Source organism: Rhineura floridana, chromosome 1 (assembly GCF_030035675.1).
Source record: "Rhineura floridana isolate rRhiFlo1 chromosome 1, rRhiFlo1.hap2, whole genome shotgun sequence".
Taxonomy (NCBI): domain Eukaryota; kingdom Metazoa; phylum Chordata; class Lepidosauria; order Squamata; family Rhineuridae; genus Rhineura; species Rhineura floridana.
In genome coordinates this window covers 285710129-285733984 of record NC_084480.1, presented here as the reverse complement: position 1 = coordinate 285733984, position 23856 = coordinate 285710129, and the positions used below count along the sequence as shown (strand labels likewise).

General features: G+C 40.7%; 1 protein-coding gene and 1 long non-coding RNA gene across 3 annotated transcripts in view; one reads left to right on the top strand and one right to left on the bottom strand.

Moving 5' to 3' along the window:
- The window catches only part of LAPTM4B (lysosomal protein transmembrane 4 beta), an 82021-nt gene that overhangs the window by 4364 nt on the left and 53801 nt on the right, over positions 1-23856 (bottom strand). For both annotated transcript variants that reach the window (XM_061603621.1, XM_061603632.1), the window contains exons 5-6: positions 13334-13432; positions 3815-3910 (exon numbers count right to left, since the gene is read on the bottom strand). In XM_061603621.1, coding sequence (XP_061459605.1) covers positions 3815-3910; positions 13334-13432 — 195 coding nt within the window. The remainder of the gene's footprint in view (positions 1-3814; positions 3911-13333; positions 13433-23856) is intronic.
- Positions 979-16845, top strand: LOC133373667 (uncharacterized). The gene is made up of 3 exons (XR_009759734.1): positions 979-1240; positions 10646-10801; positions 16267-16845. It is a non-coding gene; the product is annotated as an uncharacterized LOC133373667 (long non-coding RNA).

Here is a 23856-nt window from a genome sequence, read left to right as displayed (position 1 = left end):
AGGCCCCTTCCAACTCTACTATTCTATGATCCCAGTGATGGTATTTATAACAATTGTATCCCACCTTTCCTCCTTCAAAGGGCAGAAGGATAGGTACATGATATTGTCCCCATTTTTTCTCATAACAACCCTATGAGGTAGACTAGACAGTGAATAGGGCAGAGAATGTTGAACTGCTCATGCCCAATTTCAGGCAGTCTCCCCCTCCCACCCCACCCCACCCCACCCAGAAAATCTTTTCCCCCTCCACCCCCCTTTAGCCCTCAGAGGGTTGGAGTAACCTACTGGACACTGGTGGTTGATAAAGCACAGCCAACCATGTACAGTGGGTTGCTCCAATTCTATTCTATTCTATGATTAACCCTCTGAGGGCTAAAGGGGGGTGGGGGGGAAAGAGAAAGATTGGTTGCACAAATGGTCTGGAAATTGCATCCAGCATGGGTCAGAGTCTGCTGCTGAACCCCAAACAAGGCAATAAAAGTAGAGATGTAACACTTCCAGAATTTTTGAACGAAGAGGGTTAGAAGGCCAAGTACAGAGCTGGATTTAATTGCTGCATTGTAAATGCTTCTAATGAGGAAGCGAAAGCTGATCTATGGCACCAGGCTATTACTCTGAAGATCCCTAAAGGTAACTGTTTTCCCCCTGCCACACTTTAGCTGAAGGTGGCTTGTGCAGCAGTCCCAGAACGAAAGCTAAGAATGCACTTCTACTCCACAACTTTAAGGATCAGCAACTTCAAATCTTGAGTTGAACAAGAAGAAGCACCCCCTCTACCTACACACACAGTTGCCAACAAACTTGTTTTAAGAAAACTGAACTTATATATATTCATATATATATATATAATGGTCAGAAGTTTGCTTCTCAGTCCTCTTGTTTTTTCTCAGGAGACATTCCTTTCCCACCAGCACAGCTGTGAAGAGTTAGTAGGAGCAGCAGCAAAGCTTGGCTTTCTTCAGCCAAGCATTGTAATGAAGCAAACAGCCAGAGTTTGGGAGAAACAGGAGAGGCCAGGTCATTAAACTGACCACCTGCTTGCCTTAAGGTTTCTCCTCAAAGCTGTATCACGTTGTTGTTATTTGTGACTACACAAACATGTTAAAGACCATCCAAGGGCATCAACAGATTAGCACACAGTGATGGGACTGCTACGTCATGCATAGGGAGCTATGAGACACAGACTGTCCAAGCCAACTGAGTGGAGTGGAATGGGAAATGAAAATGAATGCAGAAGAAGGTAAGCATGCTCTTTTCATTTGTCAGTTCTATTAATTATTATCAATTTGACTTATTAGTGGCTTACTACAAAGAGCCTCTAAACAGCTTACAAAAAGATTAAAAACCCCAAACATAAAACAAGACATTTCAAGAAAACCATTCCAATAATCCACCAACAAACCCAGCAGAAAAAAAACCCAAACTTCAGAAGCAATAATATTTCATCAAATAAACTATGGACCAGTTTGTTGCAATCCATCAAAAATCTGGGAGAAGAGATAAAGGCTTTATAAATTAAAGCCAGCACTTTGAATTGGACCTGGAAATGTACAGGCAGCCAGCGCAGCACTGCCAAGATTAGTGTTATATGATCAGCTCACCTCAAGCCAACAAATGGACAGCAGCATTCTGCACTAGCTGCAGTTTCCAAACTATTTTCAATGGCAGCCCCATATACAGTGCACTACAGTGACCTAATCTTGAGGTTACCAAAGTACAGGTTAGTTCAGCCAGGCTATCCCTGTCTAGACAGAGTCATACCTGGGCCACCAGCTGAAGCTGGTAGAAAGCACTCCACACCACTAAAGCCTACTTGTACCTCAAGTGACAGCAATGGATCCCTAGGCTTTAGGACCTGCTCTTTCAGAGGGAGTGTAACTTCCATCTAGAGCAGGCTGCACACTACTCATCTGGTCAGAAGAACCATCTACCAACCGTATCTCAATCTTGTTTAGATTAAGCCTCAATATTTAGAGAACACATTTAGGAATGTATTTAGAACTACATTTACACTAAAAAGGCTGTTATAAATGGAGTTCTGAATAGACAAATGGAAGGTACATGTTGACTTTTTTCTGCATTCCCTTTCATTCCCCATTCCACTCACCCTTGATATACCACACAACAACAAAGAATTTCAGAATTAAATTACCCTCACAGAGGTCCAGTTCCCAGAGTGGTTTAACAATCGATCCTTATTCCCAGGGTATTCTGGGATTGGAGCTCTGTGAGGGGAATAGGGGGTTTCCTAACAACTCTCAGCACCCTTACTAAACTACAGTTCCCAGAATTCTTTGGGGGAAGCCATGACTGTTTAAAGTAGTATAATGTTGCTTGATACGTATAGTGCAGATGGGGCCTACATATGGGAAGGCACATGGTCAGGAATTATGGGAACTGTAGTCCAGTAACATCTGGAGACCCAAAGGTTGGGAAAGGCTGTCCTACATTAAAATCTTTGTACAATCCCACTGCTGTGTGCTTCACACAAACCAGAACATACTTTGGAGATTCTGTCTGAAACAAACAAGCTACATGCGATTTGTTTAAGCTTCGCTTAATGTCTTATTATCTATCAAGAAGTAGACTCCAGAGTGCCTCCCTCTTTGCCTGAGCAGGAAGCAACCTAAATATTTATCTATGAGCAAATCTATTAGAAACCACCCTCGAGTGATTACAGATGGAAGCTGGACCGCCCTGAGATAATTAATAACTTCACATTCTGTGCTGCCAAAATGTTCTTAAGCACACATTTGTACATTTGCTGTGTGCGCGTGTATATGGCTGCTCAATTATAGAAGCTATCCATTATTTTTAGGAAAACAAAAGGGCTCCCTCTTTAGGCAAATAGCATACATTTAGCAAATGCATTAACACAAAATATATATTGTGCTGCAGCAAGATCATTTGGGAGTCATTAGGGCCTCATTCAGAACACAGGATGGGGATAGGAGGGAAGTCCACAATCCTGGATTCTTCCAGTGCATTGGTGTGGATTGCCATAGGTTCTGGGAATTACAAAGCACTGTTGCTTCAATGCCATTGCTGCATCATATTCTAGAATATTTTAATGTTTGGCAGGAGAAACAGAGTCAAGAATTGTTTGAATATTCTGTTTTCTGCAACAGCCAGGACCCAAACTGAACATCCCTTGGATGTGCTATGGCATACATATATCATGCTTTATTAAGCACCGTTGTGCAGACTTTGTGCCTTTGTGCTCCATCCCTTCTCTGCATGCTACAATTCAATACTTCCAGAGTTAATTTTTAGTCATAGTTTCCCATTTTGTCTGAACCTGCTGTTGCCCCCCAAGCAAAAGGTATTCATAAGTGAGCATAATGCCTCTAAACTTGGAGGCTAAACAGCTAATAGCCATATACTTTTTCTTGATGAATTTCTCTATAATCTCTCTCTCTTTTTTTTAAAAAAAGACTGATCTGGCTGACAGGCCTTATTTCTCAGCAGCAATCTGCATGAGAGGGTATCACGTTTGCCTGCCCAGCTCATGTAAATCATTGTTGGGAAACAGCCATTTGCAAATATGGCTATGCCAGAAGTCGCTTCCTCCACACCAATGCATTGATGGGGACATTTGGTCTGAACAACTTCACAGCATTTGAACTCGGCCCTATCGTTCAGAGTGCAACAAAAATGGGAACTCCAAAAAAGGAACTTGAAGCCAAAACAAAACACAATTGGGGTAGACAAGAGAGGTGCATTGATCCAATGTATTTGGATCAATAAACTTCTTTCTTGCCAACCATCCAGACTAAAAGGCCATCAGAGGCCCATTCAATTTTAACATCCTTACCGCTGTGTCATTAGTAGTAATGTAGACCAGGACATCAGAGTTGTTTCTGTTATTAATGTATCGATAACAGTTCCATACACAGCTGATTAGGTAAGCCTGGATGGGGGTGGGGAGGAGAAGAGGGAAAGGAAGATGTGTTGAATTTATAATCTGTTTTCTTTATTACACATTCTTTACTGCAACATGTTAAGATTATTAAGAAATTTATTTCTATTTTTGTAGTCTGCACATCAAAATAATAGTGTTAGCTGGTTGTAACAAAACAAAAAAGCACTGTGGCAGCTTAAAGCTTAGCAACTTTTGGAAAATATGAATCGCTTGCAAGCAACCAGGCAGAGAAGATTTGGTCAGGTGGAAGAGGCCTGGTTTTCTTTTTTTCAAAAGTGCACACAGATTTATGTTACACTCACACGCATATGTTGCATGCATACAGAAAATTCACTGTCTTGAATCAAACTCAGGGATTCTGCTCATTTCCAATTCTGCCCAGCACTGATTAACTGGTGCTCTGGCAGTTACAAGCCCACATTCTCTCTCACCCAGAGCAATTTCACAGTTATTTTAAAAGGTGCCCAGCACAAAAGCTTCTGGACCTATTTGCCTATCATTTGGCAGGCTCTGTCTGCTCTGGAGGCAGAATGCATGCCTGAAAATTTTATCCACTGCTGTGAAATAAAAAAAAATGTAGAACTGTTTTTCCTTAAATTTCCCTCCAGTGAATGGGTTGGTGGGGATAATCTGCAGCAGACTTGGATAGACTCAGACTGAGGTGGGCTGTTTTCTGAAGCACCAAACAGGGTCCAAATCAAATCTTGTAGTTAGTGGCCCTAGATTTTGGCTCTAATCCCACATACACTTACATGAGAGTAAGTCCCAATGAACTCAGAACAATCATGTATAGGATTGGATTGTTTGTTACAAACTCTCAAAGGCGAAATTAGGAATAGATGGATCTTATGCATACTTGGATAAGAAACCACAAAATACAGTTAAGGGAATTAAAGTTCATATTCATTTTAATCCCTCCCCCCCCCGAAGGAAACACAGCTGTAGGCTATAATCAAAGCCTACATTAAGCCTGAACTGTTCCTGATCTGAGAAAAAAATATCAAAAAAAAATTGCAACTGTCATTTTAAAATTACAGCAACCAAGGTTTGTCACTGTTCTGCAAACATTTTAAATCCTTCACTACTGGAATCACTTTTGTTCCACCTACCAATGATTGCAGTGAATCTCCAAAAGTGTGTAGTTAGTTCAAGTGGGAGTACTTTCCCTGCAAAGCAGGTTCACAAGGTCTTCCTAATGGAAGAGGTCACCACCTCGCCCACACCAGGCAAATGGAAGCAAGAGTGATTACCCACATACTTGAGAATTTGAGCAGCAAAAATCAACATGCTAGCCAAATGCCTTGGACCCACACAGACATATGCTGAACCTTTACACTGGAAACTCATTTTGCCCAGCCAATTTTCTGCAGATTTGTCCTTAAAAGCCTTTTATTCTACTGAAACACCATCAGACTGAGTCACTGACCTATTTTACAGTGCATACCTTTCTTCTCAAAAATACATGAGTGAATTTTCAAAACATCGCTAACACACTTCACTTAGTTGTCTGGACAGAACAGAAAGTTAATTCCTTGAGTTCCTTTAATGGAGCTATAAATCAGGAAGATGCTTGTTCAAATGTCGCCACCGCCAGGAACCCCCTAGGAGGAAGCCTGAGGCAAGCCATTCTCATCTTCAGCCCCTCCATCCCATCAGCCTCAGCCAGCATTGCCAATGGTCAGGAAAGATGGGAGTTGTGGTCCAACAACATCTGGAGGCATGCTGGTTGGGAAAGGCTGGTCTAGGAGCTGAAACACACACCCTACCCTGAGGAAAGGTTACAGCATTTAGAGCTTTTCAGTTTGCAAAAAAGGTAAGGGGGGGATGGTAGAGGTGTATTAAAACTATGTATGGTGTGGAGAGAGAAAAGTTTTTCTCCCTCTCTCATAACACTAGAACTCGAGGACATCTGTTGTTGGAAGATAAAGGACTGACAAGAGAAAGTACTTCTTCACATAGTGCATATTTTGTTCACTTCCATAAGATGTAATGATGTGGGAATCACACAAATTCGTGGAGGATTAGACTATCAATTGCTGCTAGCCACAATGGCTGTATTCAACCCCCATTGTAGGAGGCAGCACGGCTCTGTATATCAGTTGCTGGGAATCACAAGGGGGAAAAAAGCTGTTGCACTCTGGTCCTACTTGTGGGCTTTGCACAGGCAATTGGCTGGCCGCTGTGAGAACAGGCTGCAGGACAGGGTGGGCCTTTGGAGTGATCCATGGGGCTATGTTCTTATGAAAGTACTTTAAGAAAAACATTATTAAAGACTTAATGTCACATAGGGATGGGATCCACCCACCACGAATGGAAAAGGCAGGAGAGATGGGGCCCCCAGGGCAAATGATACAGCAGAGGCAACAGCCTTTCTGAGCAGGGTCAGGCCACAGAGAAGGAATAGGAAGAAGAGGTGCCATATTACAGAGTAAGCAACAGGCTGCAATGGGCAAATGTCCACTTAATTCCAACCACATGGTGGTGTCAGAATTAAGTGGACATTTGTCCATTGCAGCCTACCACTTTTCCCGTGGCGTGGTGCTTCATCTTTCTGTTCCTCTTCTTCCTCTGTGGTCTGACCCTTCTGAGGAGGCTGTTGCCAAGGCCTCTGCTATATCGTTTGGCCTGGGGATGGGGTTCTTCTTCTGCCTTCTCCTCCATGTTGGTAGGGGGTAGAAATGAATTCATGGATTCCATCCCTAATGTCACAGCTCAATCTTTTGAGACTGTAGAGCACTTTGTAGAGAAGATCGTTCAGCCTCACTAGAACAATGTGAGAAATAAATCAATTATTTTTACATGCCACAAATTAAAGCTGAGAGTCAGCAGCTTGCCTGAGAGTAACAAAGTGAGATCATTCATGGCTGAGAAGGGATAAAAACCACAGAGGCTGATGCCAAATGATTACCCTTCATGCTTAGAATGACAGATATTGCTTAAAGGAAGGAAGACTAAAAAGAACCCAAATGCAATAATTTGTTGTGTATGCCTATTGCACTAGCAGCAAAGTACAGATACATGCAATAATCACATTTTAAAATGGCCAGGATCTCTTCTCAATCATCCTAGAGTGCACAACATGGAATAATGGGCTCAGGTTACAGGAAGCCAGATTTCAACTGAACATCAGGAAAAACTTCCTGTTAGAGCGGTTTGACAATGAAACCAATTACCTAGGGAGGTGGTGGGCTCTCCAAAGCTGGAGGCATTCAAAGGGCAGCTGGACAGCCACCTGTTGGGTATGCTTTAACTTGGATTCCTGCATTCAGCAGTGGTTTGTACTCTATGGCCTAATAGGCCCCTTCCAACCCTCCTATTCTATGATTCTATGATCAAACCAGGATCATAAACTATGGCTTGATTCTGGCTTGTGTGAAATAACCACAGTTTAAATTAACCAGAGTTTATTTATTTATTATTTGATTTATATTCCTCCCTTCCTCCCAGCAGGAGTCCAGGGTGGCAGGAGTTCTCCACAGATGTAATGATGAACTCTGGTTAGTTTAAAATTGAAAGCAAAAGTGTTTGATTTCTTCCTCTGGCGTGCAGTTGAAAAGGAGTGGAAAGCCTGAGGCTTGCTGCAGTATGTTTGTGTAACACTAAGATACCATTCTGTGCTCTTTTGAACCATCCCTCCATATGTGTAAAATTACCCTATTCTTGCTATTTAAAGCAAGAACATGAAACTTCAACATGATCAAATCCTTTAGCCCTTTAAATATTATTTTAAATAAATAAAATAAAATGTACATTCCATTCTCAAACTCATATACTCTCTCACTCCCTTAACAGTTAAAAGGCTACAGAATTTAACTCACTTTTTTTTCTAGTTCAGTAGCATCCTCATTTTCCCAGTTGTAAAATGATCATAAAAAGCAGAGAAATTCACTAACAACCAAAAAAAACCAACACCTTGTGGTTTAAGAACGTACCTATAACCAACAGATATTTCTATCGAACTTTAAAAAGCAGGGAAATTGGACAGCTTTAGTGAATGCACGAGAGGAGTAGACCTGACCTCCTCTCTTGAGATATTGTACTGCCCTACAAATTTGTCAAAATGCAAACTGCCCAATTTCCCTACTTTTTAAAGTTCAATAGAAATATCTTGTGGCTATAGGTACGTTCTTAAACTACAAGGCTTTTTTTTTTGCTTGTTAGTGAATTTCTCCGCTTTTTAATCTGGGAGGTAAGAAATTGGATGCTGTGCAAGTTTGCCAAGAATGGATTGATCATTTGCATGCTTATTGAGTTCAGTGGGATTTACTCCCCTGCAATCATGCTTAGGATAGGTGAAACTGACCTGGGGGAGGGGCAGGGAGGGGAGCGGAAGGAGGGGAAGAGATTGGGTGGATGGGCACTGGGCAGAGGGAAAGTCCCGTTCCTTTCCAAAAGGAAAACATTGTGAACAGTATCATTGCTTTTCAGCGTTTCCCCCACCTTTTTGTTCTACAGCAGGCACATGTAGTCTGCCACCCAAATTGAAACCAAAGCTGTCACTGGCCACATCCACATCAGACCTTTATTTCACTTTAGACAGTTATGGCTTCTCCCAAAGAATCCTGGGAAGTGTAGCTCATGAAAGGTGTTGAGAGTTGCTAGGAGAGATGCCCTGTTTGTCTCACAGAGCTTCAATCAGAGCGGCTAACTGTTAAACCACTCTGGCCACTGGAGCTCTGTCAGGGGAATAGGAGTCTCCTCTCAGCACCCTTCACAAACTACACTTCCCAGGATTCTCTGGGGGAAGCCACGACTGTTTCAAGTGAAATAAAGGTGTGGTGTGGGTGTGACTCCCTGATTAGCCAAGCGAAGCAGCTGTGAGTCTTGCATTTAGAACACTGACAGTTGGTTCTTACTGAGCATGCCTGGGCTTATCATTGACTCAAGTGCTAAAATTCTTAATTAAAAATCTGCCAGGCATTTTTAAAAACTTTTAAACTGCAGAAGATGAAGGTCAGAGTATGGGACAAGCTCAGTAACAGGATTACAGGTACTCTGTGGACATTGCTGATTCTCAATTAATTTCAACAAATTATGTGGAACACTGACAGAAAAAAGTCCAATAGGGGTCTGATTTCTCTCTCTCTTTTTACACTTTAAATTCTCAATTCGCTTTGACTGTTTTGTGTATCACCATGGAAACTTAGAGGGTTGTTAAGCAAGTGTTTCTGAGTTCAGGATATAAGTTTTGTAAAGTTTTGTTTTGAAATGAGCTTATGGGATGCATCAGAATGGCATGGGGGTATTTTCAATTTAACATTGCGGAATGTGAAAAATCTTTGCTGGCTATAGTGTACAACCACTCTCGTGGCTGTATAATGATGAGTATAAAAATAATAATCTGTCATACTTTGCTTCAATTGCTTCTGTATCTTGAGAATAAATGCAAAGAAAGAGGTCATTTCATCTTGGTTTAAGCAAATGCAGTCTGGTGAATGTAGTAAAAAAAATATAGCAGAAAAAAGTAAAGTTGGCCAAACATAAAAAGCTCTCCATGTACAAGAAACCACAAAGCACTGCTGTGCTGCTTGCCAAAGACTAATAGGATCCAGTGCTTTGGTTTTTCAAGGCTTTAAAGGGCTACTAACACAGACTGGGCTTCATTTGTTGGTTCAAACAATGACACAATTAAAATGAATCTTTAATAAAAGTAAGCCAAGCACACTTCAGCCAGCATAACAGTTCCTTGCCTTTTTTTCTGAAGCATACATATGAATCTTTTCCCCAATCCCAAACAGATCAAGAAGAACATTTACTAATTCAAGATAAACTTTCAATATGCAGGCCATGTGAAATTTGCTGATTGCAAAGAAAAGTTGGGTGGGATTGGAAGAAAAGAAAATCCAAAGAAGCAAGTATAAAGTAGGGGTAAATGGCTTAAAAATAGCACTGCTGAGAAAATGAACTGGAGATTATACTTTCCCCACAAATGGTATTGAGTCAGTAATGCAATATGGTTGCAAAGAAACATACTCCTATTTTAGAGTGCATTAGCAAAAAGATAACCAGACATTTTATTACTTTCCTCCAGCATGTCAAATTTGGGGGGGTCCAAAAGTATATTGTACAAGAAGAGCAATCACAGCATTTATCTTGGAGAGAACAGCAGTAGCAGGGCAGAGGAAAACAAAGAATGATGTTTGAAAGGAGAACAATTGTTTTCTACCTTAAAAGAAAAGGATGAAAGGCAATGAGGCTAAATAAACTTTTTAAAAACTGAATAATAGTAAGAACTTCCTACAAACAAAATTTCAGTGATAGAGCTTATTGGTCTAGTGAAGTTGGAAATATTTATTGGCAGAGACTAGCCAGGCCACATCATCTTAGAGTTCTGGGCTTTTAAAGCTTGCTTAATTTTTTACTCACTGAGCTGTCTTCTAGCTATCTGTTGCAAATATGGTTCACTCAATTCCTTTGCTGTTGCAGCACATGGATATGGCAGGCAGCAAAATCAGCATGTCTAGTGATCAGCTGGTAGGCTGCATTTGCCTTGGCCATAAGATGTCTAGAAGATATTTTATTTAGTTGCTTACTATGTTTATTATGGATTTTCCTGGTAGCTGACTTTCATATTTATTTTGATACTAAATTGGATGTTCTATTTAATTGTGTTTTATAAAGTAGAAAATTTCTTTTTTTGTATTTGCTGTTTATTTAAGATGTTTTAACTTACACTGTAAACCACTTAAGAGTTTTGTTTTGTTCTCTCTTTCTGTCTCTCAGGGAGGTGGGCTGATCTTCTGGATGGAAAACAAATGATCAGAGGGGGAGGCAACCATGCATGCCGCTCAAAAAGCCAAATCTGCCTAAAGGGCTATAACGATTGGTGACTCCTAACTTAAGCTACAGGCAGGATCAATGATAATACAGATATGCACGGTATGTAAAGTTATCATGAGCAATAGGAGATAACCATCAAAAGTGCAAGCAAAATGGAAGGTGAGAGAATGCTCTAGATGCAAATTAGAATGAGGCTGCTATCATGTCTGTGCCCATTTGGCCAAGGCCATGACATAACACTTTATTCTGCATTGTCCTTGCAGTTTCAGGACAGAAGTAAAATTATATTTTACACCACTTGTAAATACAAGTGTTCGGACTCCAGAGGTTCCATTCCAGTGTGACAGTACAAATTTAGAAAATGTTTTCTAGAAAAGAAACTAAAATGCTTCTTCTTGGAGGGGAAGGGGAATTTTTTTTGCTTGGGATAAAGGATGTGTTTGCAAAGTACAGAAGAACTGCAGGCATATTTTAGCTGCCCAAATTATGTCCAGATACAGATAATATTTTTCAGAGCTGTGGGTGATTTGAAGGAGAGGCTCACTATTTGTAAATATTCACACCACTTTTGCCTTTTAAAAACATCCAACCCTACAAAACCTAGGACAAAAGGGTGTTTTCACAGTGGGAAGTGAAGCTGTTTCCAAATCACCTTCAAAATGAAAGCTGAAGAACTTGCCAGAAGAACTAAAGGGGCACACAATAGTTTGTCATTCTGCCAGATACCTATCCTTTGCTTCTGTCCTCAGCAATTATGTCAGGCTGCCTCTACTACTTCAGGTGCTTTTATTAGGAATGGGGAATAAACTCAGAAATATTAAAATGTAATACCTTTTCATTTCAATTCCTAGAACTGGTGTTATATGTCTATCAAGGGCGAATGAGACAGTATGCTTGATTATGGCTTTCATTTCATTATATAGATCTGCATAAATAAAGCATTTATGCTTTATGCAAAACACAAGGAATCCAATGAGAATACCAGAAGCTGACTGGACTTGCGTATTAAGTTTGTATTTCTCACTTAGCAAGTCAGAGGCCCAATAATGATCCAGCTATTCTAATGGACATATAAGCTAATGTCCATCTTCCCAATATAAAAAACAGCCTTGGGTTTGCTTTTTCCACTTTTGCCTGTTGAAGGGGTTTCTGTTTCCAAAAAAACAAAAAGTTAGTCCAATAAATGAGATAATCTTGACCTACTTTCAGCCTGAATAATAAAACCAGTTAAGACAGAAAACTTTTATTTAAGCCAGTTTAACTCCTCTTGCATGAACCTAAACAAGCTCTTTCGTTTGCGGCTTGTCTTCTGTCTACATTCAGTTTAAGTAAATAATTCAGAGTCAAGAGTGACAATAGTTTGAAACTGAAGCCAATAGGATATGATAAAGACCCACAGTGTGTATATTCATCCCACTATCATTTCCAGGAAGTAAGATTTGCACATTTTTATGGTGCTCAAAAAGTCTGCAAAACCTGTTTGATTAGAGATAACGAAAGGACAAAAGAAATGAACTTTCACATCACAGGCAACTATGACTTCTACCATATTGCCCATGTGCAACCAAAAGCATGGATACTACATAAGCCAAAAGGTGTGCATTTGACAGAAACAGAAATAGACCAGTTCAGACATGACTGAGAGCTTGCACAACCCTCAGGTTCACCACCACCTTTGTTCTTATCCTCTTGCACAACCATGAGGAAATCTGAAGCTTTTGTTTCTGCTTTTAAAACAAACTATGGTTCTCCATTATCCAAACTCAGAGAGCTATACTTTGGTTAACCTATAGCCATGATCTGAAACTACAGTTTGGTCCTGGCTGGTTCTAACAAACTACGGTAAAACAAATCTCAGTTCCCTTACACAGCAGAAACAAAAGTGCCTGATCTGTTGCAAGACAAAAAGGGAAGCATATGAACTGAAGGATCATGTAGCATAGTTCACATAAGAGGAAACCATGTTATCCCATTATGTCTGAATAATGGGACTTACAGATAGTGTCCACATTTCTTACTTAGGCTAGTAGGCGAGACCTACAGATGGATCTTTTATTCGGCTATATATATACTGCCCCATAGCCGAAGCTCTCTGGGCGGTTTACAATAACTAAAAACATTAAAACAAACACACAAATTTAAAAACACATCTTTTAAAAACAATTTAAAACATAATTTTAACTAAATTTCTTTAACTTGGAAAGATTTCACTTTCACGCTTCATAAAACCCATCCATTTCTTTATAGAACATTCTTGTTCAAGTTAGTCCCAGGATATTGGGATCCAAGGTAAAGCAGTGTCTGAGGGTTTTTCTCATTTGGAAGGACTGAAGTGTATTAATTTATAACTCTCTCACACTGCATCTGACCTTCTTGGGTGCTCTGTGCAAAGAGTGAATGAGGGTGCTGTTTAGGTAGTAGACTCACTGCCACCTTCAAACCTCAGGACATGCGACCTCCCCTCCCTCTGGAGCCAGCTCCACTGTTGGCCATGCTGTTTCCTCGTCTAAGTAACATTCATTGTGACTCCTGCCTTTTTCAGTCTTCTCCAGTTCACAAACACTGCTGCACAGGTAATGAAAATACATCCCAACAAATTTCTCTACTTTGTTTCTACAAGTGCATGCTTACCTTAAAAGCCAAGGTGATACTTATAAAAAGTAGAATAATCACAATTAGGCATGTGGGATTGACAGACATAATCTCTTCCTTGTAGGGAAAATTAGGAGGCTGGAGGGGAAAAAACAAAAAGGGAAATTAGTAAGCATGCTCATGCCCCTCCCCTGAAGAGAAGTAATTTATTTACTGGAGGCCTTGTGTCAGCACACGGCCTCCACGGGCACCAGCCAGGGCACCCGCAACCCAATGGGGCCCATGACTGATGTTTACCCTTTGCCTTGAAACTATCTAGGCCCAAGAGTAGCCATTTAAAATTTTACACAATGCTCCAGAGTGATGCTACGTCACAGGCATTGTGGGAAACTTAAATCGTGGGCCCCAGACTGGGGATGTCTGCTGCTGCTATGTGAAATGGGACACTTTGCTCAGGGCCTCCTAAAACCTGGAGGCAGCCCCGATTTGTGACATTTGCATCAGGCTCAAAGAAGTATTTTAAACCTCACAGCAATCCTGCAAGACAGATCAGTTTCTGTGTAGATCGTTAAATGCCACCCATGGCTTTAATAGCTTAATAGGGATTTGAAATGGATTCCTTCCCTCCCCCTGCCCTTTCCTCCAGTATAAACTCAACTTTACCCTAAACCAAATTTCCACAAAGCAGAGAGATTTGCAAATACAGATCAGGCACAATCCAGTCTGGACAGATTTGGACACGATCCAACCCGAATCTCAATATTACAAATCTCGGGAAATCCCATTGACTTACATTACAAAACTAAAACAGCCATAACTTTCTTGTTTTTCGACCTAGGGACATGAAATTTGGCGATATGGTAGTTTCTATACAGGGGATTAAACCTGCCTAGCTGCAGGTGGATGCTAGCCACCTTTAAAGTTTAAAATGTTTTCAAATTAAAACAGACATAAGAGTTTTGTTTTTTCACACAGGGATATTAAATTTGGCAATGTGGTAACCCTGCCAAATTTCAGGTGGGTAGCTCCAGGGGTTTTCGTGCTAGCCACTGTTATTAAAGTTTGCTTTTTCTATTTTTTTAAAAAAACACTGTGAATGCTCAATCATGCCTATTCTCATGCTCCTGTATATCACCTTCAAGATTCTGAAAAAAAAATAAGGTTTTTTAAAAATAGATTTGTGACACTAGACACGAGTAAGTAGCGTCAGGCAGGCATGGGCTGGCAGCATCACTGAGGTAATATTCACAGAGGGACATGAAATCTGGGGACATAGTAGCTCCCATAGAGGGGATTAACCTTGCCAGATTTCAGGTGGGCAGCTCCAGGGGTTTTCATGATAGCCACCTTTAAAATTTACTTTTTCGAAGAAATTGTTTTTTTAGACAAGACCCTGTCATATAGGGGGGCAGATTGTCAACAAGGTTTGGCTTGCTGGCTAATAATAATAGTGTAACCCCACAATCTGGCTGCTTCTTATTGCTCGTGAGTAGTAACTGAATAATAATAATAATAATAATAATAATAATAATAATAATAATAATAATAATAATACTGAATTCAGAAAGCTGTGGCTCAATATGCCAATGAGGTTTAATAATAATTCTTAGCAATGAGAACAGGATAAAATAAAACACAAACATCAAACATAAATAAGGATGGGACTGGAATTGACTGGGAAATGACAGAAAACACAGAAGCTGAACAAATGCCACCCAACCCCACCAAATATTTCTAAGAGACAGAACTTAAATTTCTGCATTTTAAGACTTCATCCCTTCCAACCATTGTGATTGGAGCATGTTCCAATGGTTTAATCTCACCCATCTGGTGTATAACAGATTGGAGATCAATGTTATGCAACTATGCCTTAAACTTTTCGCTCTTTCTTTCTTTCTTAAAAAAAATCTTGTTCCTGTGCTGATCTTGTGTTTTGATCACTTTTTGTCATGAATATGTATCTGCCTCTGCAGAAAGGCAATTATCTCAAAGTTTTACACACAGAAGCTTAATGCCACTCCCCTCTCACACTCCAAGCATTTTTTTCATCTGTGTGACTATACTGGGACAGATTAAAGATGTGTGAATCTGAAATCTAAGCTCCACAAGTTAAGTGTGGCAACACAAAAGTGCAATTTCAGAATTTGGTAAACTTAGTCCCAAGCACATGTTCTGAAGGCACATGACGCAGCCATCTTGCTGAAACTATACATTTAGTCCAGCCTTTCTGAACCTGGTGCCTGACATATGTTCTGGACTACAATTCCCATCAGTGGGTTGATGTGAACTGCAGTTCAAAACATACAGAGGGCACCAGGCTCAAGAAGGTTGGACTAGCACAGCTGTGGGGAACCTCTAGCCCTCTAGATGTTGCTGAAATACAATTCCCATCATCCCTCGCTATTGGGCCATGTTTGCTGGGGCTGCTGAGAGTTGTAGTTCAGTAACATCTGGAGGGCCAGATGCCTGGGAACTCCAAGCATGCCATCTTGAGTTCCATGGAAGAAAAGCTGAACATATATCTGTCTCATGTCTAGGTGATTAAACGCATAAGAGACATTTTTAGAAGGGATGTAGTATTTGAGGAAAACATTATGGAATGGGTGCATTCTGGTTCTTCAGTAATTTCAAAGAAGGATTCCGAGATACAACCTCTAACACCTACTAGCTGGATTTAGAATTGAATTGGTTCTGTAAAGGAGTTCCTAGGAGTTCTTTTCCCTAGGTTGGAAGTCCTATTTTTATTTTATGTTTATTAGCCACCTTTCAAAATGCAATCTTTTACCAAGGCAGCATTGTTTCTGGATTCTCAGAATATTTTTTTTTCCAGGACACAACACTGTTTGTTACATTCTCTCACTTTTCACATATGCACAGGCCTCATGAGAATGCAGCCTTATCTTTTTAGAAAGCAACATGAAAAATGACATCCCCTTCCCAGTTCTCATATTTTCTGAAACATTCCTCTCTAGCACAAACTCTTCGTTATCAGACAAGAAGGTGGACTATTTTTCCTGCTGTAGAAAGGCAACAACTGGAGAAAGTGACTACAGGAAGAAAAGAGCAGTTCGTTAATTTCACTTCCCTACTTTTGGATAGCACAAGTGACATTTACAAGACTCCATTGCTCCAAAGCACCCCTAAAAGTCAGCTTTTGCTACAGTAGTCAGAACTTGACAAGAAAGCTCTTGTTTGGCTTGGAGAAGCAAAGACAGTCTTCGTTACACCAAATTGGGCAGACCACATCCAAGCAAGCTAAGTTGCAGGTACCTCCTGGTAAATCCAGTCATCATCTCCATTAGCGTAAATCTTTCCTAGTGTTCCTTATTTGTAAATGTAAAGCAAACAACAACAACAACAAAATCAGACTCCTCCTGGAAGTGTTTAACCAAACTATGATCACCCACGTGTCACTCCTTCCGTTCACCCCTCCCCCACAATTACTAACTAAATAGTTTCAATGGCCTAAGGCTCCTGCCAGGAGAGCCCAAAATATCTGTTAATCTCTTTCTCCTCCACTTACCTGAAAAAGCAGAATAAAATGTACTCTACAGGCCATTTGTCAAACATTTTAGTCACACTCTTCATGACTGGCGCCATTTTAAGATTTTTTTTTAACACCCATTCACTGGATTTGCAGTCTTTTGTTTTTATTTCCAAACCCTGGGCCATGCTTACTAGGGTTGATAGGAAATTGTTAGAGTAAACAAACTTGCATGTTCACTTTAAGGGATATTTGGGGAAATATCCCTTGTATCTGTTTACCATGATGTAACTTCCTAATGGGTAGGATTAGTTACCTGGCTTCCTGGAGTTTTCTGAATAATCTCCATTGCTGATCTTTTTACCTCTGGGAGAGGCAGCATGGCAGATGCTCTCTTCTGAGAGCATCACTACTAACGACTAAGATGGACTGAGACTTCTATTTTATCTCTCATCTACTAAGCTAGAGCCTATGTTTCTGAACATATGAAAGGTCGTGAGTAAATATTCGTTATATTTTACCTAAGAAGGTTGTGTCTGTTGTTATTTGTGCCTAGGAAAGGTGGGCTGCTTTACATTCTCACTCTGCTGCTTGCAATTTTATATCTTTGCTAAGAAATAGGACCACCAAACTTAGTTCCTATTTCATTTATATTTTTAAAATACCACACAGAAATATAGTTCATCAATATCTGGAGGACCAAAGGTTCCCCACACCTGAGCTAGTGGAAGCACTGCAAGAAGGAAACTTTTTTGGAGTGTGCTTTGAGGGATCACGAGAATCATTATTTAGCAGGGCTAAATACCGTTAGGCAAACTGAGGTGGTCATCTCAACTGGCAGAGGATAGTGGGGGGCGTTGCTGACGGTAAGATGCTGGAGGATAGCACTGTGTGCCATGCAACCTGCCCTGCACCTTCTAAATGAGCCTGCTGCCCTCCATTGTGGTGGTGGAAAGTACCAGTGCTCAGGCAAGATTCAACTGCCAGTCTGGTCAGCTTCTGCACATTTATTTATTACATTTATATCCTGCCCTTCCTCCCAAAGGGAGCCCATGAAAACCCTATTCATAGGGTCGCCATAAGTCAGGATCGACTCAAACGCAGTCCATTTCCATTTCAAGGACCAAATGAGATGTGATGATGGATCTCCTGGCATCTTTTTCTTTGTATAAAACAGAGATGTGCAATACAGAATGAGGGAAAGCCATCTTGTCCTTCACCTCAGGCAACAAAAGGTCTTGGGCTAGCCCTGTTACTTAACTGCAGATGAAGATCTCCACTGTCATACTGCAATACAGCATAAGAACCCGTGCCTTAGAAAGGTCTGCCCTAGGAGGGAAAAGTGCCCAAGGATCTTTACGCATGAGTTTGATTCACCAAAGCACTTCCATTTCTTTAAGAAGTGAAGCAAGCAGCAGCCCTTGGAATAGTTTCCTCTCAGATGTTTCCCAAGAACTTTCCGGTGCAAAGCTTAGCATATTTCCCCAGATAAGATGATTGCAGGGATGGGGAGCACTGTGACTCTCTCCAAGCCATGACACTCCCTAGGCCACACCCTCTTTCCCCAGACCACACCTTCCACCAGCCCTGCTCTGCACCCTCCTCGAGTGTTTTGGCTTGCCTGGAGCACATCCCTGAACTGTGATAATGCCTGTTGCTTGCCTGAGGAGAATAAAGAGATGTGGGTACGTGCAGAAACTGCTAACCTTGGCAGCAGGTGACTTTCCAGCACCTGTCAAATCCTGTTCTTCAGATTTCTGCTTGAGGAGGAGGGGATTGCTACTGTGTAAGAAAAAGTCATTGGTGGCAGCCGGGGTAGCTATGTTTGATTTATAGCTTAAGGTCAGCGGGGACAGAAAAACAGCTAACAAGGCTCCTGTTTAGCTGGGACCAGTCACTTTGCTGGTTCAGAAGCAGGTCCTACATTTCGCACACACGCTGAAGGGTGTTAATTTAATCGCTAGGAAAAACATATGGAACATAGGCTGTCTTAGTACTGACTGACTCAAACCATTGCTCCATCTAGCTCAGTATTGCCTGCACTGACTGGCAGCAGTTCTCCAGAGATTCAAGACAAGGGTCTCTCCAAGCCCTACCTGGAGATTCCAGGGATTGAACATGGGCCTTCTGCTCTACCACTGAGCTACAGCCCTTCCCCCTGAAGAATGAAACATATGAAGAGAAATACTGATAAGAAGTGGATTAACCTTTGACTGCATAGTGAGATCACAGGATGAAGCATATAAAATATAGCTGGGTCAATGGTAAAACACACTTTGTGTATCCCTAGTAGATCAGCAGGGCTTTCACCATTCATGTAGTGTAATAAGAAGCTACTGCCGAGATTCCACAATTTTTATCTAAGTAGGTAGGTGTGTGTGTATTTATGTTGTCCAAATACAAAGCAGCACTTGCCCCAAGATAAGAATTCAACAGGATGAAGCAATTGCCAAATCTCACATCAAGATTGTGCTAAAATGTATGGCTGGGACAAAAATGAGCATGTCCTTAATCTATACTACAGATGAACTGATGAACTGTTTGGAGCTGAATATTTGGACAGTCCAAATGTAGAGCAGGTCCACATGTTAAATGCATGAAGAAACATTTATTAATGCAACCATTACTGGCAGTCTTGTGTATCTAATTGTGGAATATCTTAAGCTAGGTTACATAAAAGCACCAGCTCGATTTAAAGTTGGGAATAAACAAAACTAAGCTGGAATACAAGCTGAATTTTGTTTACACTATTAAAATTAGTGTGGCTGAACTGGAATGGATTTTCATCAAGGAGGCATGGGAAATGTAGCTCTACAAGAAAGCAACAGAGGAAGCCATAGCAAAGTGGCAGAAAACATGCTTCGCCTGCAGTTGGACCAAGGTTCAATCCCTGGCTACTCCACCTAAAGTGACCAGGAACCAGATGATGGGACAGACCTCTGCCTCGGAGCTGCAGGTCAGAGCAGACAATACTGGGTTAGGTGGAACTAATATAAGGTAGTTTCATATGTTCACCACTATGGGTGTTATTCTGGTAGGGAAGAAGGGCACAGGAGTCAGAAGAAGGCCCTAAAGGTCTGCTCTTGGATATTTTACAGATTGAATAGCCAAATTCAGTGTCATTTAGGAGTATTTGCTATTATCACTTTTTTAAAAAAAGTTGTTATCTATGGAGACTTGCCTCTTAATTTGTGCTTGTACCACTGTTACAACCACCCTTGCAAAAAGTAGAATTGCACAGATAGCTTTGGTTTAAAATGGCTTGAACACCCGGGACCCAAAAGTTAATTAAGTAAAACTCATGTTTGAACACAAGTATTGTAAAAAAAGAAAAAAAATGACACATGCATGACTTGTGACTTGTCACTCTACCATTAGTAAAGGTTCTCTTTGAAATAATGCTGCTGATGTATTCACTATAAACAAAAGAAAAGAATGACCAGAACTGAAGCTCAGCAAAACCTTAAACTCTTCCATCCCTCAAGGGAGTCAGAGCCATTTCCCCTTTTGAAAAATGCTTGCCACAGGAAATCTTGAGCAAAGAAAATATTGAGCAAAGCGTTTTGAAAAAGGCTTACATTCCAGTATCACAGTTATTAAATTCATCACCACTGTGAATAGGATGCTTAATGTGATAAATTTCAACAGATCCTGTTTTCAAGACCTCTGGGTTTCAAATTTAACACTTTATCCCAGTCTAAATCTGTATTGAATTTGAAGTTGTTTTTACATATCACATAAGAACATAAGAACATAAGAAGAGCCTGCTGGATCAGGCCAGTGGCCCATCTAGTCCAGCATCCTGTTCTCACAGTGGCCAACCAGGTGCCTGGGGGAAGCCCGCAAGCAGGACCCGAGTGCAAGAACACTCTCCCCTCCTGAGGCTTCCGGCAACTGGTTTTCAGAAGCATGCATTTTTTAAATTGTTTTGACATTTGGAATTGGTTTTTAATTGTTTTTATTGTTAATGTTTTTACTGTGAAATATCTTCCAAGATATTTTATGGGAATACATATAAAATAATAATTTAGCACATATCTCCAACGGAAAAATAGTGGGCCTTAAATGTGGGAGTGGGTTATGCAAAAAGACGTACTCTATAGGGGACAGAAACAGGAATTCAGCACTGATTGTGGAAAGATCTTTGTCCTGTTTCATTGTTTTCTGGACCACTAAGAGATAATTCAGCATTCTTGTGGTTTTTACTCAAACAAATGTACATATGGTAACCAGGCTGATAGGTAAGGATCACAGCAAAACTAGGTATTTTAAGAGACATGTGGCTGCTGGTGTTCTGTGTCTCAATCCTTTCCCCCCTTCCTTATCCCATCTGTCTTAATACAACATGCACTATCATTGCACTGTGTACTAACCTATCCCCACCATCCAAAGACCAGAGGAGGGGGAGAGAAAAAGTACAGCACAATAATCTGACATCACATGTTGTTCTGCATTAGACATTATGATAAAGAGTGGGAGAAAAGTCAGAGAAGTGGCAGCTCAGGGTCACTTGTCACATCTAGTTTTGCCTTCCACTTGCAGTCTCCTTCTGCATGGTATTTGTTCCCTAATAATCTGTCTGGTTGATTTCTGCAAATTTCAGTGTGAACCAAAACAATCCAACCTCTCCCACTAATGTGCAAATTGGAATGCGATTATTCTTCGGACTTGTGTACTTTATTTTTTTTAGACAGTTCCTGGTTCATAAAATGCACCCAAATTAAACTATTAAAAACATGTATTTAAGATGTCTAGAAATGTGTATATTGCTATAATATTAATACCTTGTTAAAATCCATATACATTTAATACATAATTCGCCACGAACTGACTCTAGCCACCTTGTAATTCTTGGTTGTTTTGTTTTTTGGATTTTATAACTATGTCTTTGACAATTCTATTTTATAGTATTGTGTTTTAACAATTTTATCTGATTTCCTCATGCTGGTAATTGACCGTAACAATAAAGATTATTATTATTGTTGTTGTTGTTGTTGTTATTATTATACATATTTAAATGTATAATATAATAATGTGATTTCAAATGTATAATACAATAATGTGATAATACATATTTAAAAATGATTTTGTGTTTGTGCAGATTTAAAAAACCAGCTGTGATAATACCTGGTCTTTATTATCATGCACTAAGAGCTCTGGATGTGCCTTGCAAACACTTTTCTGTCTTACAGAGAAGAACATAACTCCATGGTAAAGCAGGAATTTTGCACGCAGAAGATCTTGGGTCCAATCCCTGGCATCTCCCACTAAAAGGACCATAAGAGGGCCTTGTAGACCATCTAGTCTAATTTCCTGCTTAATGTAGGATCAGGAGATGCGAAAGATCTCTGACTGAGACCCTGGACAGTCACTGCCAGTCAGAGTAGACAATACTAGTCTAATGGACAAGTAGTTTGACCTACTTTGACAGTTTCCTATATTCTGATGTAGCTCCACAGTACCTCCTAGAGCATCTGAGGATTTCAGATCTCCCCGATGAAGTATGGAAAGTATATCCTGGCTTTTGTCAATGAACAAACATCCAGGTGTCAAGCTCTTTTTTTTTTTACAATGGCTTGAAAGGTCTGACCTGGTGAGACCTTTAATGACCACCTCAGTTTGCCTAATGGTAGAGCCAGGCCTGCTAAATAAAGATTCTCGTGATCCCACAAAGCACACCCCAAATAAGTTTCCTTCTTGCAGTCCTTCCACTAGCTCAGGTATTGGGAACCTTCAGTCCTCCAGATATTGATGAACTATATTTCCTATCAGCCCTAATAAGCATGGCTCAGGGTTTGGGATTGAAAACAAAAGACTATTCAGTTAGTAATAGTGAGGGAGGGGTGAACAGAAGGAGTGACATGTGGGTGATCATAGTTTGATTAAACACTTCCAGGAGAAATCTGATTTTGTTGTTGTTTTTTGCTTTACCATTTACAAATAAGGGAGGCTAGGGAAGATTTGCACTAATGGAGATGATGACTGGATTTACCAGGAGGTACCTGCAACTCAGCTTGCTTGGAATGTGGTCTGCCCAATTTGGTGTAATGGAGACTGTCTTTGCTGCTCCAAGCCAAAAGAGAGCTTCCTTCTCAAGTGCTGACTACTGTAGCAAAAGCTGGCTTTTAGGGGTATAGTGGTTAAGGTGTTGGACTACAACCCGGGAGACCAGGGTTCGAATCCCCACGCAGCCATGAAGATCACTGGGTGACCTTGGGCCAGTCACTGCCTCTCAGCCTCAGACGGAGGCAATGGTAAACCCCCTCTGAATACCGCTTACCATGAAAACCCTATTCATAGGGTCGCCATAAGTTGGGATCGACTTGAAGGCAGTCCATTTCCATTTCAACAGTCTTTAGGGAAGGTGAACTGACCTCTCAGTAACTTTTTGGTTGGCCAAAACATCCACTGACATCAGAGATGGCACTTGTTTGGACCAATGACAAGACAGCAATCCATCTTGGAAAACAGCCCAGCTTTCACTGGTCTCAGAGTCCCATAAATATTTGAGGCTTAAGTCTCAATCTTTGTATTCGAGATCTGATGTTTCCAGTAAGGCAGATATGCTCTTTCCTAGAACCTCTCTTCTACAAGGAACTTTGTATATGCCGTGAAACCCAAGACTATGCTCAAGCAGGTAACATGTAACCAGCAGAGCTGGATTGGCTTTATTGATTTTATTTTATTTACAAGTCTGTGTATGATTGCTGCCTTCTCCCCCCCAAAAAAAGAAATTTATATTCTGATATTTAGTTTCCTTTGTTTTAGAAGGCAGTTATCTGGAATTTCTCACTAGAACCTTTTGTGCCAAGATGCATAACTAAGCTGTATCTTTGCTTTCTAATGACAGTTCACAAGGTTCTGTAAAGATTTAGAGTGAACGCAATGAAGTGGTTCTGCTAGCACAAAGACTTTGGCTGTGCAGTGGAACTTCCTCTCACTCCCCATGTCCCATCTGCGAGCCCCCTAAGTCTGTTCTGGGGGTTCGCCAAACCCTCCAAAGCTGATTCGGGGAGGGGAGAGGGAGAGTTGATACATAAGCAGCAGAAACTGTTGGAGACCACCCTTGGTGTTTTGG